This window comes from Hyla sarda, chromosome 4, assembly GCF_029499605.1.
Source record: "Hyla sarda isolate aHylSar1 chromosome 4, aHylSar1.hap1, whole genome shotgun sequence".
Classification (NCBI taxonomy): domain Eukaryota; kingdom Metazoa; phylum Chordata; class Amphibia; order Anura; family Hylidae; genus Hyla; species Hyla sarda.
This window is the reverse complement of record NC_079192.1, coordinates 292,888,330-292,906,902: the sequence shown is the minus strand read 5'-3', so window position 1 is coordinate 292,906,902 and position 18,573 is coordinate 292,888,330. Positions and strand designations below refer to the sequence as shown.

The 18,573-nt window shown below is 39.9% G+C and overlaps 1 protein-coding gene across 3 annotated transcripts in view; it reads left to right on the top strand.

Moving 5' to 3' along the window:
* The window catches only part of CHST11 (carbohydrate sulfotransferase 11), a 213,938-nt gene that overhangs the window by 129,275 nt on the left and 66,090 nt on the right, over positions 1–18,573 (top strand). For 2 of the 3 annotated variants that reach the window (XM_056574514.1, XM_056574513.1), the window contains exon 2: positions 5,703–5,788. In XM_056574514.1, coding sequence (XP_056430489.1) covers positions 5,703–5,788 — 86 coding nt within the window. Of the gene's footprint in view, positions 1–2,791; positions 3,015–5,702; positions 5,789–18,573 lie in introns of those variants that run through there. The other variant, XM_056574515.1, reaches the window with a different exon arrangement.

The following is an 18,573-nucleotide window of genomic DNA, read 5'->3' as shown; positions in this document are numbered from 1 at the left end:
TAACAAACCATATGAGGGCTTTTTTTTGTGCCACCAATTCTACTTTGCAGTGACATCAGTCATTTTACCCAAAAATCTCCTGCGAAACGGAAAAAAAAAATCATTGTATGACAAAATTGAAGAAAAAACACAATTTTGTAAATTTTGGGTGCTTCCGTTTCTACGCAGTACATTTTTCGGTAAAAATGTCACCTTATCTTTATTCTGTAAGTCCATGCGATTAAATTGATCCCCTACTTATATAGGTTTGATTTTGTCGCACTTCTGGAAAAAATCATAACTACATGCACGAAGATTAATATATTTAAAATTGTCCTATTCTGACCCATATAACTTTTAAATTTTTTCGCTTACAGGGCTGTATGAGAGTTCATATTTTGTGCCGTGATCTGAAGTTTTTATCGGTACCATTTGGTTTTGATCAGACTTTTTGATCGCTTTTTATTCATTTTTTTATGGTATAAGAAGTTACCAAAAATATGCTATTTTGGAATTTTTTTTCGCATGTGACATTGATCATGCGGTATAATTAACAACATATTTTATAGTTTGGACATTTACGCAGGCGGCGATACCACATATGTTTTTTTTTTATTATGTTTATATATTTTTTTATATGGAATTTGGGAAAGGGGGGTAATTTACACTTTTAATAAAGAAGGGATTAATATGTGTGTTTTTTTCCTTTTTTTTTTGCTTTTTTTTTTGGCACACCTTTAGTCCACTTAGGGGACTTTTAAGAGGAATCATTTGATTCCTCATACAGATCAATGTGGTTCCATAAAACCACATTGATCTGTGTTCTCTGAGTTCGATTGATAAAGCCTGGTCCTGCCAGGCTTTATCATTCTGAGCACAGGAACCGCCATGGAAGGAGAGGTAAGCCCTCAGGCTACCTCAGCAGTGGATCAGCCGGCATCATATCCCGTTAACGGCACATGGACGAGTATAGATGTCCATGGTCGTTAACGGGTTAAAAACAATAAAATAGATCAGCAACAGACAGAATGGCCCTCATTTACTATTGCAAACCCAACATGTTTTGCGCCAGATATTCTGTCTGCGCCAGAATTTGCGCCAGAATTTGCACCAGAATTGAAAAAACGGGCGTGACCATTGGGGAAAGGGGGCATGGTCACCTAAAAGGTGTGTGTTCCTGACATTTTCACAAAAAAAAAACATTTACTTCCACAGAAAATGTGGTGGATTTCAGGTGAGGAAAACCCTACAGATCAGAGCATTTGTAAAAAAAAAAAAAAAAAAGCAAAATGTAGGGAAACCTTAGTAAATACCGTGGAAAATAAATTGTAGGGAATTAAAATCCACAAAGAAACCTACACTCCACTCTTAGTAAATAAGGGTCACTATGTATGGTAAGAGTAAGATAGCAATAAAAGGGGTACTCCGCCCCTAGATATCTTCTCACTGTATCCTGAGGATAGGGGATAAGATGTGTGATCGTGGGTGGTCCAGTGGCCGGACACCCCGCGGTCTTTATTTATGTTCAGAACGCAGGCTTTTGGCAGCTGTGACGTCATACACCTCCACCATTCATGTCTATGGGAGAGGGCGTGACAATTGTAGTTGCTCGACCAAAGCCATCATGGCCCCACTTATAGACATGAATTGAGGGGGCAAAACATGATGTTACAAACATGGCCGCATAATGCCAGCATTCCAAACATAAGTGTTCAGAACGCTGGCACAGATATAGCAGTCACAGCAGCCGGACCCCGGCGATCAGACATCTTATCCCCTATCCTTAGTAGTACCCCTTTAAATAGACACTTTCTGTTTATAACCATACAAGTATACTTTGCATTTTAATTAAATCATTTTGTATATGAAATCATTTTAACATTTGAGTATCTTATATGACTACACCTGGCTTACATATAAATACATTTTTTTTTTTTTTAACTGTTTAATGTAATAGTTCACCTGCCATAAATGTAATAGCTGGCTATTGGTTTCTTGCTCTTTACCTAAAGGATCTTCCTGCCCTGGCATATGGCACCTATCAGGGTGAAAGGCCAGAAGAAAACTGCAGGGGCAGAAAGCTATATTTCCAAACAATTGGTCTTGGCGCTCTTAGGCCCTCAGGCAACTGTTCTACCTGGGCATACAACAACTAAGCTTATGCACTGTATAGAATCTATGTAGTCTAAACCTATAAATGATTTATTTCTTTAGTGAGAGTATGTCTAGCAACCTTAGGCTCTATTGAAATATAGCAGATTTAGAGTTTCATTTGCAGACATTTCTGCAACAAATTTTTCAGGTGACAATAGAAATGATGCCGACATTCATATTTTAGATAACTAAATTGACCTATATACTTGGGGAAAAATTCTCTGAAATAAAGCATCCAATGGAGCAAGATGCATATAAAAATGAGGTCACGACGAGCCCCATAGGAGTTTGTCATGGTGATGTATCCATGTTGACCTTTCCATGCTTGGGCAGAAATAAATAACCTATATAGATAAAGAACTGTGGCAGACTCAAATATAATGCAAATAACAATAGATTTTATTGGTTAAAATCATACAATATAAAATGATTACAATGATTCATATTCTTGGGCAGGCATGGGTTCCATGCATTTCCAAATTCTAAATGTAGTCAGCTAGTGACTATGGGGAGATTTATCAAAACCTGTGCAGAGGAAAACTTGCCCAGTTGCCCATAGCAACCAATCAGCTTGCTTCTTTCATTTTAAGGAAGGCCTTTGAAAAATAAAAAGAAGCGATCTGATTGGTTGCTATGGGCAACTTTTCCTTTGCACAGGTTTTGATAAAACTCCCCCATGTTCATATTTTACTTTTGTCTTGGACTTAGAAGTGCTGACCAGACTTCTCAGACCAGACTTCTCAGTCCGAGCCAAAACTTATGCTCGGAAAATGATCTGAATGAAGTCAGAAGTTGACAAATCTCAGGGCCATTGAAATGAATGGAGCCTGTTCCTGTCCAAGCATGGGAACATCGGCATGTTACTTTGACAGCTACATGAGGTATCCGTGCCTTGGCAACACAAATTGTGGTGTAAATCCCTTAATAAGTGCTTTATTACAGCTCAGTACAACTCATAGGTTGTACAGGGGCTCTAAATGATATTGTTCTGTATAAGTTATTGCATAATATCCAAATTACAATACAGTGGTCCCTCAATATACGATGGTAATCCGTTCCAAAGGAACCATCGTTTGTTGAAACCATCGTATGTTGAGGGATCCGTGCAATGTAAAGTATAGGACAGTGGTTTACAACCTGCGGACATTCAGATGTTGCAAAACTACAACACCCAGCATCCCCGGACAGCCAACGGCTGTCCGGGCACGCTGGGAGTTGTAGTTTTGCAACATCTGGAGGTCCGCAGGTTGAAGACCACTGGTATTGGAGGTTATACTCACGTGTCCCCGCCTCTCAGGACCGTCACCGCTCGTCACCGATGCCCTGGATGTCGCCCTCCATCGCTGTCGCCACGTCCCCGGGGTGTCCCCGACGCTCTGGCAAGGCCTCTGCTTCCCCGGCATCCTCGCTCTCACGTCGCCGCCATCACGTCGCTACGCACGCCGCTCCTATTGGATGACGGGACGCGCCGACGATGCAGGGGATCCCGAAGAGGATGCGCCGGAGCCCCGAGGACAGGTAAGTGATCGTCAGCAGACCACACGGGGCACCGTAAAGGGCTATCCGGTGGCAGCTGAAGCAGTCTGCGCTGCCGAATAGCCGTTCATGCGATGGCCCCGACATACAAAAGGCATACGTATGTTGATGCTGCCTTCAACATGCAATGGCCCCGACATACAAAAGCATCGTATGATGATGCTGCCTCTGAGATTCCATCATATGTTGAAATGATCGTATGTCAGGGCCATCGTAGGTCGGGGGGTCACTGTACTAAAGTAATGTTTCTACTATATATTGTATATGTGAAATGCGATATTTTCTTTTGTGCTAAAGCAGAATTAAAAAGGAAGGTCTCAATTATAGTCAGGCTCTATCCAAACAATATCTTTAATGGCCCTAATATTTTGTGATATTAACACATTACTGTATCTGGGTATCATAAAACATTGTTATTACAGTAAGATGTACCATTATATTAGCAGACAGAGTAATAATTTACGCTTCCTCCAGTCGTATCAAAGTATATGTGTTGTCTGAGACCAAAGCTTCACATAGTGTTATATTAAGAAATGAAATCTCTGGTTCATAGAAAGGTGTGAACTCCAAGCTGTACTATGAAATCTTACAGTGGAGGCAAGGCTTGTGACTGATAAGATTATACATGAAAGAGAACATCCAAAATGATCCACACAGAGGTCACTGTCCGGTCTGCACCTGAGGGGGCTGTCATTTCTAGCGCACATTACCCTGAAATGAGGACGCACCACGGTGGGGAAGAACATCATGGTGATGGACAGTGGCAGGTCTGACTCCTCGGAGCAGAAAGCTTCCTGAAAAGCAAGATATGAGATATAAGCTAAACCCGAGCACAGAAGAAAATCCATTGTGCTTTCTAACTGGGAAATCATGTTGACCTTTTCTAATGATGGAGAATTCAGCATCTACAGGGTTACATACACCACATTAGTACTGCCATCTCTTTATTAAAATCATATTTTAAAATCTCATAGAATATTACTCATAGAATCTCTCATTTATTCACATTTAGCTATTCCTTTGTAAACTAATCAGAAAAAAATCGAAAGATAAAATAAAAATGCTTAAAAAAATCACACCAATATTTAAACTGTTATTGGCATTTCAAAAAGTTTTTGACCAAATGACATAGAGACATTTTGGTGCACACTGCCCTAGAAAGCAGCCTGTCTTCAGTGAGCAAGGAGAAATGGAGCTCAGCTGATTTGTTATATCGGTCTCAGAACCCAGATGTTATGTTTTTGTAATGGTCTTTTTGTTTTCTGTGCAGTTTTTTTAATTCAGTTGTACTTATATATTCATTCTTGGCTTTGGTTTTCATACATCTGTTTCCTTTTTTATTGCAGCATGTTGAAGGTGTGTCCCTTAAATGGATTTTTAATTTTTTTGCTGATTTTACCCCTTAAATGTGAAAATACTCCAGCGTAAAATCATTTTACTTGCTATATTGGATATGCAGTTTTCTACTAAAATTGTTTGATCGGACACATACAGTCCTCAAGTGGATGTATCATTCTGTATATGGTCTGATTCTGATTTATGACTATTTACATGTAGTACCCTGATATCATTACTCAGATTTACAATTTTTTGAAGATTTTAAACGATTGTTGAGGAGATTTTTTTTTTTATATAGAAAGCCTCTTGTGTTACAAAAAAAAACTTTAGAAAATAAGTTTTGCCTTTGGATTCCAGGAACTGTAGGTTCTCTTTGTCTCTTTGTTAGGCTGGCATCTGGCATAGGCGAACTCAGCCTAAATCTCGAGGCAACTGATGCCACAACTGATGACAAGTTGTCATCAGTTGTATGGCATCTGGCGTCCATTGTTTTTGGGCTACGGATAGGGGAAGGCAGCAAACTGTACAACCATCCGGCATCAAAATTGAAACGCTAGATGATTGTGAACTGTCCCATTCAAATAAATGGGATCAGTTCTACCATCAGTTTCCCTATCTTCTGTACTGTAAAATTTTCAAATGTATTGCATATACATTATGCTATAGAATAAAACAGGTTTTCTTTTCTCTTCCAGTTATGCACAGAAATCCATTTGGAATGGACATTTGCTGTCGGAAGGGGTCACGCAGTCCACTCCAGCAACTCTACAATCCAGCACAGGTTGGTTATTGAATGCCTATGACATGTTTTGTCAGTCATATACCTTTAACCTGTGAATATGTTACAATTATCTTTTGTGGCAATTGACTACATTTTGCATTATGATATTCTATAACACATACGTTCTACTGTATGGCCTGTATACTATGATTTATAGCAACCCTGTGGTGAACTGCATTGTGGGGATGTGATAAGGCTGATACACATTAACAGTCAAATATATAATAGCTGGGGGGACGTTGTTATAGATTTTTTTTAATGATTTATTAGGAAGGAACGTTTTGGGTGGTCACTGAAAAGAAAGATCAGATTGGCTGCCAGGAATGTTATTAAGAATGTATGGTCGTCCCCACTTTCCCCACAACTTAACAGCCTGAATGTGAAATTGATCTTAAAGGGGTACTCCACTGGCCAGTGTTCCGGCTTTGTTCGGAACATTTCGTTCCGAACGCTGTGCGCACGCCGGTGACGGCCGTCTCACCCCCTCCCATAGACTTGCATTGAGGGGGCATAGCCTAAAGTCACAAGGGGGCATGGCCGACCCCAGCAGCACGCACATAGTGTTTCGAACTGAATGTTTCGAACTCAGCCAGAACACTGGCCAGTGGAGTACCCCTTTAAAATGTAAAAGGGCAGAAAAGGTGGACTTGGGGTCTTTATACAATTTACTTTAGGAAAGAGGTTACACTTTAGTTACAAATTCATTATAACAGGTGACATGACTTGTTTCTATGTTATGGGGAAGCCCTTATTTTGGCATAAGAACTCCAGGGTTCCTGGGATGCCGGCATGGAAAACACTGCAATAAGTAATACTTTAGCTTTTCCTGAATAACTGATCATCCAAAATTCATTATACTTTTTATTATACTCTTTTTTGCCCTTTTGGCTTGGAAAACATTTATTCTGGCAGTGGTCGAATGAATGGTTTGATCTGGTAAAATCTTTATATATCTCCAAACTGCATTTAATTTTTATGACCAAGGTACAGCTAAATAATGATTTCACCAGGCAGCTCTAGCAATGTGGATCTTATTCAGCCACATCCTGCACTTCTACCTAATGAAACTGCATATCTCAAGTTTACTTTTAGTATAACAATCTCTTTAGAGTCATTATTAACTGAATGGAAAGCCTCACATATATAGTTATTAAAAGTAAAGAAATTCTTCATCGATATTCAGTAAGCCACTCGTATCCTCTTAACTACATGCAATGTGTCACTTAATGCAACTTTGTTTTTGTCTATTAGTTTGGCTTTACCCGCCAGACAGGCAGTATATTGCTCAGCATATATACATTTAATGTGACTAGTTTGTGTGAGTAGCTAAATACAGTATAGTCAAATGGTAGTCACCCAAAAAGGAGTGGTTGGCAAAAGACCAAAAGTACCATGGGGGAGATTTATCATTGCTTTTAGAGCATTTCTTTTGTCTATGTTTAGGCGCAGTTCAGGCGCAAGCAGCATATTTAGCGACTTTCATGCGCCTTTTGATATAGACACTTTCACTCTTTTTGCCTACCCGTAGAACTTTTTCTTTTTGACCATGCAGTGGTCACGTATCAACATTTTTGTCAAAAGTCGCTATTTTGTGCGCAAAGGTACTTTTTTTTAGGCGCAAAGCTACACCACCTACCAGTAGGCGTGAGAATCACTTCTACCTTCCACAATTCAACCTTTAACCTCTTGTGGACGACAGCGTCCCACTCCCCTTCTATGACACATGCTCAGGAGCTGAGCGCGGGTCATAGCTGGGTAGTCCTGGCGGCTATTTGCCACCAGGACCCATCTCTAATGGCAGACATCACCGATCACGGTGATGCCCGGTTTTAACCCCTTAGACACCGCAATCAAATTTGATAGTAGCATCTAAAATGCAAGTAAAAATGTCACGGCAGCTCTGTGAAAGTAAGTAAACACCTAACCTGCCAAATTCAGGACCTGGGAAAGTGTCTACTTCCCTCCCTCATAAGTGTCTAGAAAAAGTGTATGTGGTAGAGCTTTTTCCACCACAGCAGAGCTGCGCAAAATTCATCATCCTCCTACACCTTCTTGATAAATAAGATGCACGCTAGTCAAACCCGCCACACAAATAAAGGTGGGAAAATAGCTCTACCATAGACATTCTTTGATAAATCTGGGCCCATAAGCCTGCAGAATTCACTGGGGAGATGCAAAGTGACTTACTGTAGGCTTTGGAGATGATCCAGTGATCTAAATTTACTATTGCATGGCAATCTGTTTCTTGTGAGTTGTTTAATAAATTGCTATTTTTGAACCTATCCCAATTGACACCATTTAGATTTGTTTAGTTGTATGAATCGTATTCTGCCGCTGCTGAAGAAGAATGTCCATTAAAGGGGTAGTCCTCTGCTCAGCATTTGGAGCAAACTGTTCCGAACGCTGGAGCCAGCATCGGGAGCTCTTTATGTCATAGCCCCACCCCATGACATCATGCCCGCCCCCTCAATGCAAGTCTATGGGAGGGGGTGTGGCGGCTGCCACGCCCCTCCCATAGACTTGCATTGAGGGGGCATGGCATGACATCATGAGGGGGTGGAGCTATGACATCACAATCTCCCGGCGCCGACAACCAGCATTTGGAACAGTTTGTTCCAAACGCTGAGCAGTGGACTACTATTCACTGTATTGAGGTAGATACGAGTGTAATGATAGCTAAACTAATGTACAGTTTGTATGTGCAAAGTATTGCAGTGTTGTCCCATTAAAGTGAATGCGAAGACGACATTGTAATTACATCTACGATTAGTACAGTTTTTGCAAGTACCAACAGGCTTGCAAGCAATGTAACCATGTACATGGCTATAAACTTAACAGCCCGGTTCAGGTTGTGTCCTACTCTTTAGGAAGCTTGGGAATTCTTTGCTCTAGCCTGACTATTGGACATTATTGTATACTCTACAGTTAGCCATTTGTTATAATACCTGATAATAAAGACAGTATTGATATTCTAGAGTGCCATTAGCCCACATAGGTTTTCTGTATTAATTTAAAGGAGATGGAAATGGCCATTTCAGCTTACGCCTTAGGGCAAGCCAGAGGCTAAATATGTCAATTTCCTCCATTTTCTTTACTTGTATTATGTACTTTACTTAAGATGCTGGTATTTTTTTATCTATTTTTTTGGTCATGAATACCTGTATGCACTGGTTTTAAAAGTGTATGAGAGGAGAAAAGTGCCGTTGCAGCTATTGCCTAAGGCAGGCCACTGGCTAAACATCCCCTTTTCTATCTTTGATAGCATTCATTAAGTTTGTTACTGAAATAATATTGTTTAAAATATATCAAAGAAAATGCAGTGTAATAATATAATTTAATAATATTGTTTTCAATGAGTACGTTCCGACAGGCTTATCATTTAGATAGTCGGGTGGTCATTTTTGTAGATAATAGAGCGTTTACATCATATTTGCATTGTTTAATTTGCTCTAGAACAATAAAGGGATTATTAGTCAATTCTGAAGCAAAACGACTTTTTAGTACCTATGTTTGTTTCCAGCATCACTAGATTATGGGCTGTGATAGTGATCTCCATCACAAGTTCATTAACAGACGACTAACAGGACTTTTCAGCTGAAATGTCTACAGACATTGCTTTGAGTTTCAGCCTCCTGGAATTTGATACGCAGCAGGTGAAATGGCGCTTCAGGTTAAATTCCATAAAACCAATCAGACAAAAGAAAATCTTTGGTATCCTACACCTGTCCGATAATATCTAAGCAACGTCTCCGCTATCAGTCTACTTAGCTTTCCGCCAAAGCTGCTGATAATAGAAGTCTTCCATTATAGATAGTAGTCCTGTATAAGTGATAGCCCTCCATTCATTGCCTTAGGTGACATAAAGATTGGCAGTATATCAAAAATGCTTTTAGAACTAGGAATCTAAACACCCAATGGTAGGAAAATTGGATGGATTGATATTTAACATTGGATTCATTTATATAATTCATTTAAAAAAAATGTTGGTTCATATCTATATGGAGAAAGGGAAAATAGGTATCTAACTTTCATATATTCACAATGCATATTTTTAGAAGCAGCATTGTTGGCAAGAAAACTATCTTTTGCTCCTCTGTGTACAAAAAAATTGCATATTAATAGGTTAAAGACTGTCATTGTATCATGAGTTAAAGGGGTATTCCGGCCTTATAAATCTTATCCCCTATCCAAAGTATAGGGGATAAGATGTACGATTGTAGGGGTCCCGACGCTGGGACCCACGTGATCTTGGTGCAGCCCCTGGCAATCTGTGCAGGGCACTGCCTCCGAGACGTGATGTCACGCCACACCCCCTCCATTCATGTCTATGGAAGGGGGCGTGACGGCCAATCATACATCTAATCCCCTATACTTTGGATGGGGATAAGATGTAAAAGGCTGTAATACCCCTTTAAACTCTGTTACCATTTATGTTGGTAGTTTCATTCCATATTCTGTAAAGGTACTATAGATTTTTTCTTGTATTATATAAAAGAGTGTTCTAGTCTTTTGGAAATACTGACATTGGCTCTTTTGAGGGAAAAGGGAGCACCATATGGTTAGACTTTATCTCTACTGACAGGGAATCAACCCCTGCCCCATTCTCCCCTGTATCTCCTACAGAAATACATAGACAGCTAAAGAAAGGGTTAGTAACCTCTAAATGTAAATATTAGGTAATCTGCATCACCAATACTATACAAGTGCATGCACTTCAATAATACATGGGCTTTACCAGTGAGATACTCACTCTGGTTGGTCAGATCTTCCATCCAATAACTTTGATGTCAGGCACAAGAATCCCTGAGTAGGCACATTGAGTGTCTGGGGTGATCGGCACTGGGATTAGCAGGGTTATCCAGGAATAGAAAAACAGAGCTAATTTCTTTCAAAAACAACTCCACGTCTGTCCCCAGGTTGTGTGTGATATTACAACTTCTCCCCATTCACTTAAATGGAACTAAGCTGCAGAACCACACCCAAACTGGAGACAGATGGAAAGCAGTTTTTGAAAGAAATTAGCTCTGTTTTTCTATTCCTGGATAACCCCTATAAGCATGAGGGAGCTAATTGGAGAAGCCGGGATGACATGACTGGGTGGTTCTACTGAAGGGCATCTAAGATGTGTATTGCTAACAAATGCCAAAAAAATGCCCAAAAAAATGCCCCAAAAAATGTTGGTATCTGTTACCCCCACAAAGCTTTGGGTACATCACAGTGTACATTTAAATATTGTTTATTTGTATTGTTTGACTGTGGGAAAATAAATACTGTATACCTGTACACCCACATTTATGGGTAGGTTAGACGAGAGTATAGGTTTTTCTCCAAGTATCCAAAATAACCATTGTGACCCCAGCTAATCTCAGAGAATTAAGGGAACAAAGCCCCTTTGGGTTTGTATCTGTGAATGGGTCCGAGCTGCAGTTCCCTGCACAGCAGGTGGGTAGGACCACCACAGTGTGAGGAAAAACATTAAAGACGCTATAGTGCTGGCTAAACTAGCAAACCTTAATTTTCAGGATCATGGCAATTCCTAGCAATATTCCTTCACTTTTATGTGGCAAAAACCATTTGTAGTTGTATTTTAGCCATCCTCCATCCTCTCTCTTTGAACTCAGTCTCCAAATGTTGTATTGCCAGCAATATAGAGAAGTATGTGACACAATTACTATCATTACATGAGAAGATGTGTAAAGGGTAGTTATTCGAGTAGCTCAGATTCACTGTTTAATCATGTACTGTTGTCTTTTACGCCAGTACACTGACAACATTGGGAATGCCAGGTGCCATCTCGCGAGTCTCCTTCACTTTGTGATGAGATGATTGCTATAAGACGACTGATCTGGCAATTATTGTTCTAAAGCAAGGAGTACACATGAAAAGATGAAGACAACTGGAGATCTGCCACTATGAAACTACACATTTTACTACTTTGCCATGGTTTTATTTTTATTTCATTTTTTTTTTATTTAAATGGGCACTGTCACCAACTTTATTTTTTGATATGTTGTAGTACTTATGTACTACAACATATCTCTAATATACTTTTATTATAATTTTTTTCATTAAAAAGGTTTAATTTACATTTAAAAACCAGCCACTGAAAAAGGACTGATTTTGGAGTGGCAATCAGTCCTTTTTCAGTTAGGCTGCACTCGCTCCCTGCCTGTCAATCAGACAGGCAGGAGCGAGCGCATTGGCTCCCCGGCCACTGGCTGGGAGGCCACTCCTCCCGCACATCGCCGCCGCCGCGCCGCTGTCCCTGCACGCCCGCTGCTGGACTCTGCAGTAACTGCAAGTGTAATGAGGGAACGGGTATGCGGGGCGGGGGGGGGGGGGGGGGAGGAGGGAACGGGCTAGTGCCGTAGCGGGGGGGGGGGGTATGGGGAAATGGGCTAGCAAAAAAAAAATAGGATGGTGGGAGCTACCCTTTAAGGAATTCTCTGTGCTTTTACAATTAAACATAAGCCATCTATATTAGATTATTTGGCAACTCTGGGACTCTGGGCACCCCCACTGATCAGAGGTTTGAAGGGGCCACCGTGCTCTGGCAAGTGTTGTAGCTTCATTGTTTAAATATACCAATGACAAGGAGTTTTCTATGATTTTCTATGATTATTTATTAGCACAACTCATACTTGTCAACAGTCCCAGTGGTGCATCAGGGTGGAAGGGAATATCCACCACCTTGGGAACCAGAGCTTGTGGTGGCACCGATCCAGCTGTTGGTAATAATGCAACATATCCATCTAAGCTTGGCATTAGCCCACATAAATCATGAACTACAAAAGTGCAATTTTTGCTATTCTCTACAACAATTTTAGAGATCATGGGGAATGTCTATGAGTCATATAATGGTTTTATCTGATGAATTTGAGCACTAAAACCATGTTTTAGATCATATCAGAAATCACTACTAGTAAATGTAGCCTTAGGCTTCTGGTCTCTTTAGCTGTGTTCCCAGTCTGCTGTTTCCTGGAAAAATTGGTTGCTGATTCTAGATCTATAGTCTTTTAGTCTTTGTTTTGCTATTAATGTCCAGGGATTAAACATGTCTCTCTAGTTGTAGGACTGATGCCTGGAACATTTTAGTTTTGACTACCATTTCAAGAAAAGGCTGGAAAGCAAGACAATCCCCTATGGCAGTGGTCTTCAACCTGTGGACCTCCAGATGTTGCAAAACTACAACTCCCAGCATGCCCGGACAGCCTTTGGCTGTCCGGGCATTCTGGGAGTTGTTGTTTTGCAACATCTGGAGGTCCGCAGGTTGAAGACCACTGCCCTATGGTATAAACTCATGGGCTCAATAAAATACTAAAGCTGATAAAAAAAATAAACTATAAAGCTCAGTGCAAAAATCCCATTTTCAGAATTGTTCATTTTTACTTGTGCTCTGGAAAAGTAGGGAGACACCTAGTGAAAGCTTTTTTAAACACAAATAAAACATAGAAAACTTAAAGGGGTATTTCAGGAGAAAAAACTTTTTTTTATATCAACTGGCTCTAGAAAGTTAAACAGATTTGTAAATTACTTCTATTAAAAAATCTTAATCCTTCCAGTAGTTATCAGCTGGTGAAGTTGAGTTGTTCTTTTCTTTCTGAAAATAGTGCTCCCTGCTGACACCTGTTGTTGTCTCAGGAACTATCTGAAGCATTAGAGGTTTGCTATGGGGATTCACTCCTACTCTGGACAGTTCCTGAGACAAGCAGAGGTGTCAGCAGAGAGCACTGTTGTCAGACAGAAAAGAACAAATTCAGCAGCTGATAACTACTGAAAGGATTGGGATTTTTTAATAGAAGTAATTTACAAATCTGTTAAACTTTCTGGTGCCAGTTTCTATATATTAAAAAAAAGTTTTTTCTTGGAAAATCCCATTAAAGGTGCACTGTCAGATACAAAACCTTTTTATATGTTGTTAATTTAAGCATGCAAAACCAATAGGTTATGCAGTTGCTTTCATTAGAAAATATTCAGTATTTCATACTGAAAAAGCCAGTTAAACAACTGCCCCCTCTGCCTGCTTGGACACATACTAGTCCTGCTGTGTCCATGTGTCATGGACACACTTCCTTGATTGACAGCTGTGAGTGCAGGGCTTACAGCTGGAGGAAAAATCCTCCCACTGTCAGCTTGTGCCCCGATACTTTCTGTGAGGACAAGCTGGGAGTTGTAGTTTTGCTAATGCTAGGGGAGATGTGAGCAGACAGCATACTGAGGGAGGGGGCGGAGACCTGCACAGTGAGGCCACGCCCCCTCCCTTTGAGAGGAATTCAGACTAGTGAGCTAAATTAAAAGTGTAAAAAAAATAATAATAAAGGTGTTAGACACATACAAATTAGATGTACATGGTCAGGATTAGATACTGATCATGTAGATATTTTTGTTGGATCTGACAGGTACGCTTTAAGTTTTCTATGTTTTATTTGTGCTTGAATTTCTTTAAACAAAGTACATTATAAAGATTTTTTATTTACCATAAGGAGTGCAATAGCAAAAATTAGTTTTAATGACAGTGCCCATTTAAATCAAATGTACTCAAAAGCCTGGGTACACATAATAAACAAATAAATGTGCAACAGGCTCACCTTATATATTATCAGTGCATTGGGATACTTAGTTTCTTTATATGATCAAAATATGTATAACCCAAGACTATTCAGAACCCAGATAAATCCTAATATCACACGTGAAAGCTGCAAGGCCTGGACATGAAAGCTTCTAAAAAGGACATACCTATGTTGATGACGGTGTGGTGCCTAAACCCCAATGCACATTTCCAGTCTTTCCGCAGGGCAAAAGGACAGATGATTCACTATGTCACCAGTATATTGTCATTAATGCATCAGTTATACTGTGAGGCTGTCTTCTAGTATGGGTCTGGACTACTGTACATGAGAGCCAGTTTGCAGAATGGATACATCGAAGATAAAATACCCATGATTCAGATACACTTCACTGACAGTAGTGTCATATTAAATTACACACATATGAGAACATTAAAGGGGTTATCCAGGAAAAAACTTTTTTCTATATATCAACTGGCTCCAGAAAGTTAAACAGATTTGTAAATTACTTCTATTAAAAAATGTAATCCTTTCAGTACTTATGAGCTTCTGAAGTTAAGGTTGTTCTTTTCTGTCTAAGTGCTCTCTGATGACACGTGTCTCGGGAACCGCCCAATTTAGAAGAGGTTTGCTATTTGGATTTGCTTCTAAACTGGGCGGTTCCCGAGACACATGTCATCAGAGAGCACTTAGACAGAAAAGAACAACCTTAACTTCAGAAGCTTATAAGTACTGAAAGGATTAAGATTTTTTTATAGAAGTAATTTACAAATCTGTTTAACTTTCTGGAGCCAGTTGATATATATCCAAAGCCGGCAGGATATTGTCATGTAAAAAAAGAGGCATGAACTCAAGGGACAGGGACATAATACTCCCCCTTTATAAAGCATTGGTACGGCCTCACCTGGAATATGCTGGTCAGTTTTGGTCGCCTGTTCATAAAAGGGACACTGCGGAGTTGGAAAGGGTGCAGAGACGCGCGACTAAACTAATATGGGACATGGAACATCTTAGCTATGAGGAGCGATTAAAGGAGTTACAATTGTTTAGTCTTGAGAAGAGACGTTTAAGGGGGGATATGATAAATGTATAAAAGTATATAAATGGCCCATTCAAAAAATATGGAGAAAAACTGTTCCAGGTTAAACCCCCCCAAAGGACCAGGGGGCACAAGGTTTAGTCTAAAGGGGTGACACACCTTCTTTACCGTGAGGACTGTGAATTTATGGAACGGTCTACCTCAGGAACTGGTCACAGCAGGAACAATTAACAGCTTTAAAACAGGGTTAGATACATTCCTGGAACAAAATAACATTAATGCTTATGCAGAATTATAAAACTACATCCCTTTCCCTTATCCCCTTACACCCTTCACTTCAATTCCCTGGTTGGACTTGATGGACGTATGTCTTTTTTCAACCATACTAACTATGTAACTATATTAAAAAAAAAGTTTTTTTCCTGGATAACCACTTTAAATTACACACATATGAGAACATTATACAACATATATACAGAAAAATGCTAGATTCTCGGAGTCTTTCGGAAAGTCTGCAATAAAGAAATGTCAATATCAAGAAGGAAGCTGAGCCCTCCAGATGCTACTGTTGTAGTTATGTTGTTTCTCATAAGATAACCTATTGTAATGGTTATTTATACTATCCAAGCCTCTGCAATAAGGAATGAGAGATTCTAACTTAATCCATTGCATTTGTTCAGTTTTGATGGAATTTCATCAAAGTAAATGTAAACTCATCAGGCTTCATTTAATCTGTGCTTTCAATAAATCCTTTGTAACAAGATTCCACATAACAGCGTATCCTTTACCTGAAATGCTGCAAGCATGAGCGGCCTGTGCTCAGCGCTGAGGTCAAGAATTATCAGAGCAGAGGAATTTCATATAAACCAGTATTGTACTGTATTTTATGAAAAGTAAAACAGTATTACACCTATTCAACACATATAAGAATTGGGCTATATGTATAACCACATGTAAAAATTTCCTAGGCATAACCAACTAAACAAAAATAGGAGGGAGGTACCAATTAAAAACTAAATTTTAATGGTATATGTTAAAATTATTATATAATCGTGTCACCTATAGTGAGGAAAACGTGATATCCAAACCCCGGTAAAATATTGGTCAAGAGATACCAATGATCAAAAAAATCCATCAGTATTAATACTGCAATATGGCTTTAGTAATATATTTACTGGTCAGAAAAATACACACAAAAGAAAAATATTGTTATATGATGCGTTTGCCTTTTATGCATGGCAAACCTTCGTCACAAAAATAATGGTGTTCCTGTTCCCTGCATGAATTGCAACATAACTGTTCCCAACGTACGTTTCTATCCCCTGTGCGCTTGGGGATGTCCTCAGGGGAACATATATTGTGGTCACAGTTGTCTAAAGATATTAGAATTACCACAGCTGCATGACGTTGGACCAACTACCCCAATATAGGGTATATAGCAAGTTATAATGAGCCATATACAGTAGCCCACTCTCAAATTAGTAATAGGACATGCAAAAGGCAGTATGTGTGCAAAAAAAAATAGACTCTTATCCACACGCAGCACTATTATAAGTTCGCGAGGCCCCCGCACCTAGAAATAAAAGAGACAGAAAATACATGATAGTACCTCTCTCATGGAGCCTGATTCCGGGCGTATATATTGGGACAAAATATTCACATATATGGAGACTCAATATCGTATGTGCATGTGGATATTGATAGCCCTACGACAGCAAATATGCAAATATAAGCTATATACCCAACCATCCCGTCAAATAAACGCCTCTGGTAGACTGATAGATACTTACAAGACGTCAAGATGTCGGTAGGAGAAAAAAGCAGAGGCGCTCCTTGTGGAGTAACGTAGGTGGTAATGGTAAGAAGATAGGGGAATTCAATACCGCTTACCAGATGAGGTTGTGTAACAACATACACAACAATGGTAGAGGTGTGTAGTTATATAGGGTCCATCTGCAGCCTTCCTGGATAAGAGTAGGATAATGTAGAAAAAAGCTTTGTTTAGACCAGGATTTGTGGCGCTGATTAGGACACAGGACTCACAGAGTCAGGATAACATCCATCAGACTTTATTACCAATAACGCAACACGTTTCACTGTGCATGCGCAGCGAAACGCGTTGCATTATTGGTAATAAAGTCTGATGGATGTTTTCCTGACCCTGTGAGTCCTGTGTCCTCATCAGCACCACAAATCCTGGTCTAAACGAAGCTTTTTTCTACAAGATGCCAGTAGGACAATGAGCAATAGTCCTGCAGTGGCAGAACACTGGGTTCGTGCTCCCGGGATCAGCGCATGTATTTTGCGTGCCGGCACCAATACAAATAGCCCGTCTGCTTCCAGGATTCCCTCAGCCCATCCCCTGCATGACGCAAGCAGGGGGCGGGGTCACGATCCAGTCATAAGACGCATGGTTCAGAGATACACAGTTAGGGAACGGGTATCATGGTTAAGATATTGCGATATTCACGTTGACAACAGTGGTTAATAGGCTAGGAAAAACGCACCATCTAGATTACAAAGTAAGTTACAATCGCCTCCTAACTCCAAACTATTATTTTATGCAGCGCAAGTTCAGCAGTCCACAGCCACACTTGAAAGAGTACATTCAAGAGGAACGGATATAATTTTGAATAGTTAATAGCTGTTTATTTTTACAGCAACACTGCAAATCCGCATTTACGCAGTATTACAGCAATGCTGCAAGTGGTAACAAATCCTATGTGGAATCATACAATGTCGATATGGTAATTAAGATGTACACAAACATACATATAGTTATGATAATGTGAGTGCATAAATGATAGATATGGATGTATATTGACAGTCGCCTCAACTCAAAATAATATGAATCAGGGAGATAAAGCCTTCTCAAACTCTGGCAAGGGATTAATGCAGCAAAGGGAAATACTATGCAATTTATAGGACACACAGGGCATGGAACAGGTCCTATTAGAGGGGATATGGCCAATGGTGAAGTACTACAAAGGGATGAGGGAAGATGGATATCAACCAATATTCATGGGACCTATGGGACTACCATCTCCCTATGAAACACTAACTAGATGCCCTAACCTCTACATGGAAGGGACGCCCTAAAAAGGGTGGTACCATTAGGCAGGAACCTCCTACTTTGCCCTACAAAGCCCTAATATATGAGGGTAGACAAAATTTTGGAG